This window comes from Carcharodon carcharias, chromosome 11, assembly GCF_017639515.1.
Source record: "Carcharodon carcharias isolate sCarCar2 chromosome 11, sCarCar2.pri, whole genome shotgun sequence".
In the NCBI taxonomy this organism is placed as follows: Eukaryota; Metazoa; Chordata; class Chondrichthyes; order Lamniformes; family Lamnidae; genus Carcharodon; species Carcharodon carcharias.
In genome coordinates, this window is record NC_054477.1 from 162,662,200 (window position 1) to 162,676,709 (window position 14,510).

Genomic DNA, 14,510 nt, shown 5'->3' on the forward strand with positions numbered 1-14,510 from the left:
AATGACTGCCACCTCTTATCCAAGAAGGTTACCTTAAGGCAGATCCAAAACTCGTGGCCACGATTCCATTTTACACAACATTTGGAATTAATTTGACTTGTATCTGTATTTTCAGGAGACTAATAATGTCCAAGTACTTAGTGACTTGTTGAGAATGTGATTGAAACCAACTTTATCTGTTTCTCTAGACAGTGGTTATCCTGCTTACCTGGGAGCCCGTTTAGCCTCATTTTATGAGCGTGCAGGTCGGGTCAAGTGTCTGGGAAACCCTGAGCGAGAGGGTAGTGTCAGCATTGTTGGAGCGTAAGTGTTTAATCAGGAACTGGAAGCATCAGCCCTGCGTTTAAGGGAATTTGTCCCAGTGAAAACCTTCCTGATGGTTTACTTTTTAATTGGATAAAAATGTGAGGTGCACCTCTTCATGTTCATCATTTAATCATTATCTGCATTGATATGAAATGAAATCAGTAGAGTACACACGCACATTGATTATCTTTAATCATTTGGAGTTTCATTGAGCTAAAAGCTTAAATCGCAGAATATTAGTCTTATGGCCTGCTGTACCCACCCCTCCATTGAAAACTTCATGTCATGTATAATCCTGTATCCTAGAAATCTGCACTTCCATATCTACATGAAAAACATCAAAACGAAACAGGGTTATTGGGCTTTTCATATCTAAGTTGCTTTAATCAAGGCCTGGATCTGCTATTGAGGTTGATGGCTGTTAAATACATGTACAAGACAATAAGAAACTCTCCCTCAGCGAGCTAGGAGTGGAACAGGCAGCCAGGAGTCTGACATGCTGCTTGGTAACAATTTAGTGGTTAGTCACACTTGAGGCATGTCTCACGTTCTGGTGCTGCAGGGTGCGAGCCATCCATCAGGCAGCTGTGTACAGTTCCCACAGGACCCTTTAAAATCCCATTAGAGAGAAATGAGGACTGTTGCATGCGGCACTCTTTCTAATCTCTGGGAAGCTATTAGACACTCTGTCCATACAATAGCTTGTGTCACATTCAAATATGTGATTATTAGAGAGCAAGAGATTTTATTTTATCACACTGCTCCAAATCTTCTAAAACTTGCTGTTTGCAAACTGTTCTCAAAATCTGAGAAGGCCCTAAAACTAATGTTTTAACACAATCTCATGCTAAAACAGTTTCTTTGTATTATTTCAGAACACTAAATAATTGTGGATTTGTGTACATCTTTCTTTCTCGCTTTTTTCTGTTTCATTTACTCATTCTGTCACCCTCCCCCTCTTTCTCTTCTCTCGCCCTTTCGCTGTAGTGCATTCTCAGTCTTCTCCTTGATTTTTTTTTATTGCAAGTGATTCCTTCAATACCTAATTGAAGCTGCATCTAGATCAGCTGACTGCTAAAAGTTATAGAAGCTTTCTTCAACCCCCTTAACCAATTTTGTCTTTGATCACAGTGTTTCTCCCCCTGGTGGTGATTTCTCCGATCCTGTGACGTCAGCTACTCTTGGTATCGTACAGGTAAACTGAAACAAATTTTAAGCTTCTCCAGGCTTTTCAGCTGTACCTTTCCTGTTGGCAACTGTCAACAAATTGGAGTATGATTGACATATTTTTAACTGCTAAACCAAGTATTCAATCACACTCATTGTAATTAAATGTGACCCAATGTACACAACTTTACCAAGGATTGGAGCTAGTTGGAAGTTTAATAATTCTTGCAATCATTCATATTTGTATTACGTCCGTTAGTGTGGTGAGGGAATAGGTGTATTATCCAAGCACTGACAATTGTGCATTTGCCTGTCTTGTTCTGTAAAAATAATGCGACTTCTGAAGCCCATCCTCTCTCAAAAAAGATATAATTGTCATTATCCCTAGAGCGGTGCTTGGAGAGCGCTCCATATTCACTGGGTTGTGCAGTGTCTGCAATTTGACTGGTATTGTTTAGGAACACAAATAGGAGCAGGAGTAGACCATTCGGCCCAACAAACCTGTTCCACCATTCATAGCAATCATGACTGATCTCGGGCTTCACCTCCATTTTCCATCTCTCTCCCCACATCCCTTGATTCCCTGAGAAATCTGTTTATCCCATTTTTAAATATATTCAACGATGGAGCATCCACAACCCTCTGGGGTAGAGAATTCCAAAGATTCACAACCCTTTGAGTGAAGTAATTTCTCCTTATCTCAGTCCTAAATGATCATCCCGTTACCCTGAGATACTGCCCCTGTGCTTTAGGCTCCCCAGCCAGTGGAAACAATCTCTGTGTCTATCCTGCCAAATCGCTTCAGAGTCTTGTAAGCTTCTACCCAGCTTTGTATCATCAGCGAACTTCGTCAAAGGGACAGAGAGTAATGTATCTAAGTTAACATAGATTGTAAATAGCTCCAGCCCCAACCACTGATCCTTGCAGCACTCTATTAACCATAGCCTGCCAAACAAGCATACCAACTTTAAACAAACGGGTGGTGGGGGGGGGCGTTAATCTAGTCATAGCCACTTGTAGAAGCGATATTTGAAAAATCCTTGGTTATCCAGTCCACTTTGGTCCATTTTTACATCTGTGAAAGAGAAGTTGAAATATGGTTCAAATTCAAATATGGCCAAAATATATTGGGCTACTGGAGCAGCGCACAACCCAAAGAATGAGGGCGGAAATCTTTTCAAAACGATCACATGTCTCCATTGGCCAGGCAGAAAATTGAGAGCTGCAACTGCCAGCTCACACCAGGATCAGCCTTTATCATGTGTATGCATGGTGTAAATCATTTAAAGTCACTTCAGCCAGTTAGTGTATTTGTCAATGTTGTCATTGACAAACCAGTGAGGCCCTGTTCCCTTGACTCCTCTCTCAGTAACACTTCTATATATAGGAAGTATCTCCAGGCTACTACCTGGCCTCTTGTTCTCATGCCATTGTTCCGTTGTGGACTTCAAACTTAAATAAAGTGCTGAAGCTGGGAAATTGGAAGTGAGATTGGCCATAGCAGTGAGCAACAGCGTTCTTCCCTGTTGATAGATATTCACCATCAGTCTTATGTTTGCCACCAGATGGCGATGGGAAGCAACAGGGAGAGGAAAAAAAGCACTGACTGTTTTCTCACACCTACTTTTATTCGCCCTCTAATTTCTCACATTCTCACACTCTCACCCTCTCTCCTGCACGCTGCCTCCTCCCATCCACTTTGCTCTCCCTCTCTGCACCCCACCTCCCTCCCTCTCTCTTGGCTTCCCACCTCTTACTTCCTCCTTTTGGACACCGCTTTTTTTCAACCCTTTCTCTGCCCTTGCGCGCACACATACCCACAGTCCAGAGGAATGAAGAGCTCGGGGAGGGAGGTGACTGTATTGCTGGCGAAAGTTGAAGATGAGCAAGAATGAGAACATGAGAGATAAGAATTTGAAGCTTTGAGGGAAGAAGTGTCAGCAATTTTTTTCCAGACAGGCAACGAGACATGTTGGAATCTGACGGGTTTTTTTTCTCTCTCATCAAGGTATTTTGGGGATTGGATAAGAAGTTAGCACAACGCAAACACTTCCCTTCAGTCAACTGGCTGATCAGCTACAGTAAGTACACCCGCGCTCTGGATGAATACTATGACAAGCACTTCACTGAATTTGTGCCACTGAGGACCAAAGCTAAAGAGATCCTGCAGGAAGAGGAGGACCTAGCCGAAATTGTCCAACTTGTTGGAAAAGTGAGTATGTTTCTCGAGCGTGGTTTTGTGAGTCTGTTGCTGGTGGGAAGCATCAGCTGCTCAAATCCATTCCACTTGTAGCTGACCACACCGGAACAGGCAAAATCCAGACACCAAAAGCACAGCCATCTCATTTTATGTTAAACAACCTTTCTTAAACGCAGAATTACCTGGAAAAACTCAGCAGGTCTGGCAGCATCGGCGGAGGAGAAAAGAGTTGACGTTTCGAGTCCTCAAGGACTCGAACCGTCAACTCTTCTTCTCCGCCGGGTCATGAGGACTCGAAACGTCAACTCTTTTCTTCTTCGCCGGGTCATGAGGACTCGAAACATCAACTCTTTTCTTCTCCACCGGGTCATGAGGACTCGAAACGTCAACTCTTTTCTTCTCCGCCGATGCTGCCGGACCTGCTGAGTTTTGCCAGGTAATTCTGTTTTTGTTTTGGATTTCCAGCATCTGCAGTTTTTTGTTTTTATTTCTTAAACGCAGGTTCCTGTTGATGTGGATGGACAAACTTGTCCACACAGCATTAGCTACCTAGGTCCTAAGCTCTTGAACTCCTTCCCTAAATATCTTGCTCTCTCTTCTACTTTAAAATGCTCCTTAAAACCTACCAAACTTTTATTCATCTGTCCTACTACCTTCTGATGTGGCTCAATGTCAAACTTTATTTAACACTTTTGTGAAGCTCCTTGGGATGTTTTTCCACGTTAAAGGCGCTATATAAATGCAAGTTGTGGTTGAGTAAATTGACTTATCATTCTTTGTTTGCAGCTCCCACTGTTTGCCTCAAGGTCTTGAAGTTAGTTTTCAAGCTTGCAGCTTTCTTGAGATAACAGTGTCAGTTTGTCCAACATTTAATATGTCCCACAGGGCCTGTTGGGTAGCGTCTCACCTCTATCTCACTCCAGGACTTGAACATACAATCTAGGCTGACAATTTGATGCTGTAGTGAGGGAGTTAAACCGAGGCCCTGTCTGCGATCTCAGATGTACACGATCCCAAGCGCGATTCGGAAAAGCTCAAGAGTTCTCGGGTATCTTGGCCAATAGTTGGCTCTCGACCAACACTATTAAAAAAACTATATACTAATTTTTCATCTGTCTGAATGCTGCATGTGAGATTACAAATACAGGCACTGCAAATGGGCAGGAAACGCATCCTCCGCAGTTGCAGCAGCATCGAATGTAGCCTTAATTTTACATGGGTTCTGAGGGGTTTTTTGGTGTAATTTTCCTGTCTTCACTCTGCAAGATATGTTTTACTTGAAAATGAAATCTGGGACTGCTACTGAAAGTGGTGATGACAAATTTTCCTCAGGGTTTGGTCGCTCATTTCAAGTGTCTGATTCTTTGTACAGGCATCCTTGGCGGAGACGGACAAAATAACTTTGGAGGTGGCAAAGTTGATAAAGGATGATTTCCTGCAGCAGAATGGATACACTCCCTATGACCGGTGAATGTTCTCCTATGTTTTTCCTCTCCCAATAACCACATGTACTCTGTCGTGTAGATTTTGAAGTATTTTTCATATTTAATTACTTGCAGCATAGAGTAGTTTCTGCACAGTGATGAAAGATTTTGATAGGGTAGAAACATTGTGGCTTCCACTTGTGGAGGAAAAAGCAAAATCAGAGACCACCAGTCAGATGATTACCAAGAGGGCAAATAGAGAATTCAGAAGAAATTCCTTAGCATAACCTCTATAATCCTATGTAGTCCTTTACTCAGAGAGTGGTTAGAATGTGGAGCTATCAACCACAGGGAGTGGTTGAGGTGAATAGTCGATACATTTAAGGGGAAGCTAGATAAACACATGAGAAAGAAAGGAATAATAAAATATGTTGCTAGGGTGAGATGAAGGATGGGAGGAGGTTTGTGTGGAGCAAAAACATCACCGTAGACTGGTTGGGTGAATGGCCTGTTTCTGTGCTGTAAGCTTGATGTTAAGGAATTGGTGTTGATGAGATGTGGGTTTGTGGCAGTATTTTCCCCCACGTTGTGTTTCTTGATTCCTATAGAGCTGATGAAGGCACCTAGAGGGTGGTTTAACGTATAGTCAGAAAAGTCATGTGATTTATCTAACTGAAGTTTCACAAGGGTCTTGAAAAATGCCAGAAGTCATTTGACAGTATGACAGCACTGAGTCCTCCTTACAATGATGTATGTGGAGGTGTATTACATTTTGAGAAGCCTTGACGAAGAATGGATGTTGGTAGTTTGGCATGTTTAGGCCACCGGTTAGTCTGCGTTATTGGCAGAGGCAGATGTTCTGGGCACTGACTTGAGAGGACTGGAAGGTTAGCAATTCATCGAACCTGAAGTTGCCAGGGGCACAGAGAGAGAGAGTTTGGAGTGAGTGCATAGACTCTGCCCAGTTCTCGCTTTTCTGTTTCAGATTGGTATCCAGGAGAATGGTTGAGGATGAGTTTTAGGGGTATGATTAGTTTTTAAAGGCAGTAAGGGCCAGGTTTACAACAGTGAGCAAGGGCCTGAGGGATGAAGGTTGGGTGGACAGGAGCTTGGATAAGAGGGGTTTGAGGAACTTGGTTGTGGATTTTGTGACCTGGTTTTGAGTGCTGTGTTCGGGGAATTGTTGAGTATGAGTAAAGGTTTCGAGTGGTGAAGGAGCATGAAAGGTTGCAGGTTGAAGCCTGGCTTTTGGACAATAAAGAAGTGCATGATTTCCTTGTCCTTGAATGTCTGAGATGAGAATGGTAGATATGCTGGAAAAATATCAGAGGCGGTAACTTGTGGTGGAGAGAAGTTGGGAGTTCCTGCTGTTCACAGGGCCACCTGTGGATTTGGCTGAGTTTCATTTGACAGAATTTTCAAAGCCTAATACAGAACATTAATTTTGAAGTAGCCGTCAATATTGTATTGCCCACTGCATTCTTGACGAAGCTGTTCTGATTTCTCCCTCCACCCTCAGCTTCTGCCCATTCTACAAAACTGTCGGTATGCTGTCAAATATGATTGGCTTTTACGATATGGCTCGTCATGCTGTTGAGTCAACTGCACAAAGTGACAACAAGATCACGTGGTCGATTATCCGTGAAAACATGGGCGAGATTCTGTACAAACTGAGTTCCATGAAATTCAAGGTAACTGTTTAGAATAAGCATGATTTCTACCAAAATGTCCTGGGTGCTTCCGTCCCAATTAATTGCCTGCTGACCATTGAACTGCTTGAGTACAGGATGGTGGGAAGGAGATGGAGGAGAGGGAAAAGTGCTGTCATCTCACTATGTCGCAACTATTCTGTTTTTCTGTTTTGATTAAGAACCGTGGCTGTTGCTAGTTGGTCTAATCCAACATAAAGCAGACGGTGAAAACACTTCCCTGTGCCAAGTGGTTCCTGCTGAGAAATTTAGCCCTGTCATTAAGGCCTTTTTTATTTTGCCTCAAAAATTCAAGGAGAAAGCATTAATTAATTTTGCGTTTTGGCCATTTCCGACCTTTGGAACCGACTCGAAGGAGTTATGATGCCTGATGATATTTCTTGGCCAGTTGGGGAATGTTGTTCTTATGATGAGGAAAATGAGACACTTTCCCATTGTTGGCTTTCATATCAGCAGCAAGCACACAAGTTATGCATAGCATGACCAAGCTTGGAGTAACGCTCTCTAAAGTTTGACTAACATTATGCCTCATTCCTTGCTCTTGTCACCCCCCCTCCCTGCCCCAATGACTCATTGTATCTTTATGTACCACTGCCATTTTTACGTTTTCCACACCAGCTGTCTAGCAGCCTCCTCGTGAAACAGGTTTCCATTTGGGCCTGTTCCCATTCAAAATTGGTCTGAGACGGCCTAACTTTTTTTTGCAAGTTGCTGCATCCTAGAGATGCAGGGGATCTTTTTCTTCCATCAGTTTGGGCTGGAGTCAAACCTTGTGCTCTGGAGATGTTTAATCAACAGTGGTACTTGATTCTTAGTAATAGTTTGATTCTTCAGTGGATGTGGTTTTTCAATGACCCTGGAGCCATCTATAATTCAATCTTTGTATCGCCTCAAGGTACCATAAAAATTAGAATCCATTTTAGTATCAACGCCTCCCCCCAAACTCCCATGTGCAGGTATAGAGCCAGTTCTGCATTCCCAACAAGGAGCATGGGTCAGAGAATCACCACTAACGTTGACCTCTTGGTGACTACATTTCATTACATTTAAAGTGGAATAAATCTCAGCCAAACAGTGGCCAATAAATTAGTCCTAAGTGGATTGGTTGTGCATTCCAATGATTTCACTCAAGGGGAAGACTTTGGTAATGTCAAATAGGAAAACTTGGGTCCACACACTTGCTGTTAGTTGGAGTTAGTGTGAGTCTACTGTTTTCACTAAAGAAACTGTGGTTTCTCATGAGATTCTAACTGATATGAGCTGCAGCTGCTTTTGCATGAACCAGGCTGCCCATTCAGTATGCTGATGTGTTGTCTGAAGTACAGGAAGTAAAGCCGAGGTTGTGAAATTTCATGTTGAGCAATAGCGTCTGAATGCAAAGACAAAAAGAGCTGCACTTCATGTTTTCAGTTCTGTTTAACAAGCTGTCTGTGGCAATGTTTCTGAGGAGCAACTAAGTATGGCAGGCTTGCAATAATCAAAGGAGAAGTAGATCGGACCAGAACATGGCCACATAATGCAAAGCTGAAGTGTACTGTTAACAAGGGATTTTGGGCTGTTCATTTAATGCCTGCCAACTCTTATGTTATGACACAGCAGTTGGTAAAGTCTGAGTTGTTTAAATCCCAGAGGGAAACTTGAACAACTGTCATAACCTATATTTTCAACTGGTATGTTTGAGATGCAGCTCTGAATTCAGAAATAAAACTATCAAGCCTCAAGAGGTTTTATATAAAACTAAATTAAACATTTATTAATTTGGCAGCAAATTAAACATATACACGTCCACAAAATACTGCCATAATAACTTTTAAACAAATCCCCAAATTAATCACTCCGAAGTAAATCTTCACCGAGGCAACAACAACCCATAGACTTTAAACAGACACCAGGCAAAGCACATTTGACCTTACGAATTCAAAATGAGGTTCCCTTGCAATATGGTTCCTTTGCAGACAGTTATAGGCTTACAGGCTGGTTAGATGTTAAATGCCTCTGACTCTCTCTCTCAATCCCCTTTCAGTTTATACCTAGCTTTCCCTTTGAATGTAAATTTTCCATTATATTACTAGGTTTTTTTTTTAAATTCTACCTCTCCTAACAATAATTCTTTCATTCCACTCATTTTATTAGTAATATAAACAAATTGCTTGGTGTCTCCTAGCTAGGTGCAAGATTTTACCCATTCTTTTGAATGGTTTATTCAACAAATGCAAATGTACTCTTTATCATCTATCCTTACATTTATCTAACTAACATCTCAAACTACTATATATCAAAGCATCCAGACTAGCTGGCTTTAATCCAATTAAACCCCACACAGACACAGACCCTACTACACGTCCAATTTAAAAATAATTTCCAATAACATTATAGACATTAATCTTTTCATGATACTTAAAAATTATTTAAACAAAGAATTCGGAGTTTCCTAGCTCCGTTCATGATCTTGGAGTGTCCCAAAGCTGGTCACAGCTGAATGTACAGTAAATATAATATTAAACTCGACCTCACTTGTTGCAGTGCTTTGCCATTTAAAATGAAAAGATGTCTTTCAGCCTGAACGGCACCGGTTGATATGAGTATTCTTTCTTTCCAGGACCCAGTGAAGGATGGAGAGGCAAAAATCAAAGCAGACTACATGCAACTTTTTGAAGACATGCAAACTGCATTCCGTAGTCTAGAAGACTAAAACCAGTTGTTTCTGAGAATACTTTAAACAAAATCCGGTTTGCCCAGTATTTATAGCTGTGTTGTTTCTTGTTTTTTGTTTCCTTGCATTCCTTTTCTACATTTAACATCTTAACAGTTTTGATGTATTCAATGTAGAGTCATTGGTTCACAACTCAGATGGAGTTTGATAGGGTTAGTTTATTCTGAATGTCCTTGTGGAAGGGTGGGATTTGCTTACCAATAGTGAAAACAAATGTCAGTATTGTGTCTCTGCCATAACTGGTATTGTACACCCTTTGTTTCCTGTAACGAACAAGTCAAGTTCACTTTTAAACCATTGCAGAAACAAGTGTGACCACCTCACTTTATTTTTTAAATGTAAGTCAATGGCAAATATGCATTGTAAGGTGTCCATGTATACATAAGAGTCTGTATATATATTAAAAATAGGTATCTACACTATTGCAATCATAAAGTTCTAGCCTTACCTTTGGATTCTCATCAACTGAATCCAAAACATTCAGAAGTAATCCTATTTTGGCATGAAATACCACAACACGATTCTTGATGTGTAAAAAAAAAAACCTCTCATGACTCTTTGCCAGGGCACAGCTACCATGGGGAATGCAGTAATAGCAAGCAGGATTACCAGCTCCAATCCTAACAGCATCACCAGTAACTGATGCTGGTGGACATTGTTGACATGCATGCAAAATTTAGCTTGACAGAATTTAGTTAACTTCCATTAGATTTTCATTAGTGTAGAAGGGAACTGAACCAGTCCATGCAACACCAATTTCAAACCTTGCAACAGAGCCAGAGACCTCTTGTCCTACAAATTAAACAAAATAACTAAAGGCTAGGTTCTAGAGCTTAGGTTATATAAGCTTTGCATCCTTAACCTTGATCTGCAGTGGAATTGTGCACCAAGCTCTTGATTTGGCTTTCTCAGTACAAGCCTCATTTAGAATCTCTACTTTGACTTGTATTTGAAATTATTACCAACTGCTTTCTAAATTAAGCTGAAAATTTTCTTAACCTGGATCTTTTGGAGTCTTTGCAATACAAAGCAAACATCTTCATCCTTATAAAGCTGACAAGCCAAATACTTGACTGTCATCACAGAGTAAAGGAAAGGCTGTCATCATAGGGGAAAGCCAACCTGTGATTTGAAAGGGTCAGTACACAACAATTTGTAATAAACTTGCTTTATTGGATAATGAAACTGATTCCAGGGCAAGTTGTGTGTGTAGAGAGGGACTCAGAAAGCCAACTGTACTGAGTACTGCACCAGGTTCAGATGGTAACGTATGGAGTCAGTTGATCAGAAGTATGCGTGAGATCCAATTTTATTGCTTTCCTGCTGAAAAAATAAGAGGTGGAAGGTTGTGTACAGGTTAATGCTGTTGGCCAGCAAACGGAATCAATGAAGTTGAGGGAAAATTGTCATGGTAAGAAAGAGTGTAATGATGCTAGAGTGATGTAAATCAGGAAAGTGTTCATGTATGTTTTATAAACTAGAATGATAGGCTCAAGGGAGGGATTTTGAAACAATCAGAAGCTTTACATGGTACATTGTACCTGCCAGTGTTACCAGTTCAAACACTGGTTTAATGGTGGTGCTCCTATTAATTTGTTTTTTTTCTTTTCGCCCTCGATATTTGAGTTTTACCTCCCAAGAATGCGGCCCTGACCCTTAGCCCAGAATGTTCCTAGGTGTGGATAACATTTTCTTTTTCCCCCGAAGACGGTTCTGGTTTGTGGGGTGTGACTGGTTTGTGCCTGAAACATTGCACTGTGGGATAAGCTAGTTGTATCAGTGACCTAGTCTGTCAGTTAGTATTGTTAAGGATCTCCAGTCCTATAATAGGATATTTCATTTTGGAGATACTGGTGCAGGAGTTTAGATTACCTAGTTTGCACTGCTAGTTTGTCTAATGGAAGGAAGGTGAGTTCACCGAATAGCCATTATCAGAGATGTGTAGAATGTTAAAATCTTATTTATTAGGTGCGGTTCAAATATTGTAATTACAAATTTTTCGGTTCTCTTAGGGATGCAACTGTTGCGCTTGCCTAATAATGAATCGCTTTGGCTTTATAAATTATTTCCCATTCCATCTGCCTTATGTTTGACTTTTGTCACTCTTCATTATGCTGCTCATAATTTAGTTGTGGGGTGATGGGAATATACTGGAGATGGGTGATATTTGTAAATGTAAACCAGTAATGAGTGGGAAATACACGATGTATGAACATCAAGCTGCAGCATAGCTCCCCGGAGTAAGGGAAGTGCAGCTTAGTTTTAGTTTGGGAAAACATTCGCTGTTGCTTAATAAATATAGTGCTAACATTTTACTGCATGTTAGAATATATAGTTTAACCTTTTTGAAATCTCGTCTTCCAACATGAAGCTTATTAGAAAGTTCACTATCACAATTTGCAATTATTTATTATGGAGTCTTCTAAGAATATGAAGGCCATTACAATGCGTTAAGTCTTGTGCCAGTTGGATAAAGTATCAAAAAAAAAATTTGGGTTGGTGTAAATCTATTTGAATTTTCAATATTTGAGATTTCTTAGATTCCTTTGCATTCAGTCCAGTTATGACCATTTTGAGCTTGCAAGGTAGATCAAAGCAAGAGAGTTCCCTTTGAACCAACTTTTTAAGATATTAAATTGTTCAATACCTGTGGAAATTAGGAAATAATCCGTTAATTTTGTTTAAGCTTGGCGGAGGAGTCTGGCTCTGATTGGTTTATCAGTAAGATGCAGTAATTCATTGATTTAACTTCAAACCACTTATGTGTTCATAATCCATGTTGTCCTAGGAAAAGCAAAGGAAATGTTCAAGTCCATTTTGTAAATAATTTTGAATTTGGTACTTTCAAACAGCATTCCTTCCCAAAATAAATTTTAAAGGATGTCAATGCAACGGCTCCTTTTTGAAGATTATTTGAATACTTTCAAATGAATTTTGGAGAAAAAAAAATCAAAGGAGGCAAGGCAGTGCAAATCCGCTGGGTCTCTGCTTACCAGTGCCTAGAATGTTAGCGCTTTAGCAAGAAAGGATGAGCATCTCCAGGGATGGTCTGCAGCAAATGAAAGACATTCTATACATCTGGAACATAATAGGCAGTTTCTTCAAATGACATCATTTTCATAAGCAGTAAATACATGTAATTCTGCTTCCAGTTGTGTGAAAATGGGCATTCCCTCTGATCAAATTCATGTTAAAAGCCTTGTAATGCAGCAAATAGCAATGAAATGTGGGTGTAATTAATAATGATCTTGCTGTAAAGGGTATTGGAATATATTGGGAATTAAAGCAGTGATGCAATTGTACATTGTGATTAATGTAAGGCAATAATTCAAGTTGTATTTTTCCAGTTTTGATGGTAAACTTCACTGTTCAGTAAATGATCTTTGTGCACGGGATGGTTACATTTTCATATTTGTTTGGTCATTGTGTAAAATTGCAAAAAATAAAACCTAATAAAGTTACAATGGTGCCCCATAGTTACATTTCAAGCGCCTGAGAAACTGACCCTAGCGTCTCTACTATTTATCATACATCTGAATCATCTCAAAGGTTAAGTTAATTTTTAAACTGTTGTTGAAGGTGTCTGATTCCAGTAATTTGGGAATCTGATCTTTCAAGGTAAAGGCTATTCAAAGATCTATAGATTGATCACAATTCCTTTAAGGAATTGATCCTAAGGGCTGGGGCTTGTTCCAATTAGTTGGTTCATAGCAGGGTGGAACTTTCTGCCTTTGCATGTAACTGAGGTTTTCTGCAGTGCCTCTCAATTATGTATGTGGGGCTGGTTTACAGCAGTAAAACTGGCAATTGCTGGGATAGAGGTAAGTTGAGTTCCTGTGTTTTAAATGCCTTCAATTTAATTAAAGGGCCACAAGCATTTTGTCTATTCTGGTAAACACAGCACAGCATGTGAAAGGTTACAAAGAGGAAGGAACAGCATTGGGCAGTAAGAGAGAGGTCAGTAGTCGTAAGGGTTTTCTAATGCATTGACACTCTACTGACTGAAGCCGGTCTACAGAGGATGGAAGTCTAGGGAGTGGGAGCAAGAAATCCCACAAGTGCATTATAATCACCTGCCTGAAGAGGAGTGTAATTGGTACATTCAATTCCTTCATCATTCATCTCTTGCAATGTATACGGTTATGTACAACAAAATGCAACTGGAGAAAGAACAGACAAATTCCAAAATTTGAATGCAAATGAAGCTTTGCCGTTTGTTGGATAATCCACAGGAGATGAGAGATGGGGAAATAGGCGTAATGCCAAGAGCAGATTGGTGAAGGCAGAGAAGGAGAGAAACACAGGTAGTGTCAGCTTCATGTCAAATATTGAAATGTGTAAAAAGGGATTAACTGAGCCATTATTTCCTCAGATGACTTTACACAGCTTAAGAATTTTTTTGTGTTCTCATCTGCAAGGGTGGTTTGAAGGAGGAGAATATATCCGAGGAGCAGCCAGGTACTTTAGCTTTGTAACGCCTTCAACTCCATTGTGGTGTTTTGGGTGTCCCAGAAACCAACACAGACACACGCACTTGTTTGCAAGTCAGAACAGTTCTCACTGGGTGAAGCAGAGTCTCAGCAAGACCTGGAAGTGGAGGAGAGAGTGTCCTGCTCCTCCATGAAAGCTGGATAAATGCCTGTCTTCAGTCTAGGGACCCTAATCTCAGGGACCCAGCCTTCGAATGCCCTATCATTTAGACAGCATCAATCGTGAGCACGTGGTGTATGAATATTCACATTCAGGTGAAGGGTAAGCATGAGAAGTCCTTGCATGCATTTGCAGTAAGTCTGTCAAGACGTTGAAATGGAGTGTTAGAATCGAGAGGATATCTACAGCTATTAAACCACTTAATGTCTTGTGTGTTTTGAGTGGCAGCTACCAATTTCTTAATAAATGCCTTGAAGGTCAGCTTGAAAATGAAAATTTCACAGGATTCCAACATTTAGGATTATTCTGTCAGTTTTCTCACTGGCCCATCACAAGTCATG

At 40.5% G+C, this 14,510-nt stretch overlaps 1 protein-coding gene across 1 annotated transcript in view; it reads left to right on the plus strand.

The window, feature by feature from the left end:
- The window catches only part of atp6v1ab (ATPase H+ transporting V1 subunit Ab), a 31,573-nt gene extending 18,593 nt beyond the window's left edge, over nucleotides 1–12,980 (plus strand). The window contains exons 10-15 of the mRNA XM_041198631.1: nucleotides 189–303; nucleotides 1,438–1,501; nucleotides 3,482–3,685; nucleotides 5,046–5,140; nucleotides 6,617–6,788; nucleotides 9,406–12,980. Of these exons, the coding sequence (XP_041054565.1) occupies nucleotides 189–303; nucleotides 1,438–1,501; nucleotides 3,482–3,685; nucleotides 5,046–5,140; nucleotides 6,617–6,788; nucleotides 9,406–9,498 (743 nt within the window). The 3' untranslated portion in view covers nucleotides 9,499–12,980. The remainder of the gene's footprint in view (nucleotides 1–188; nucleotides 304–1,437; nucleotides 1,502–3,481; nucleotides 3,686–5,045; nucleotides 5,141–6,616; nucleotides 6,789–9,405) is intronic.
- The last annotated feature ends 1,530 nt before the right edge of the window (nucleotides 12,981–14,510 follow it).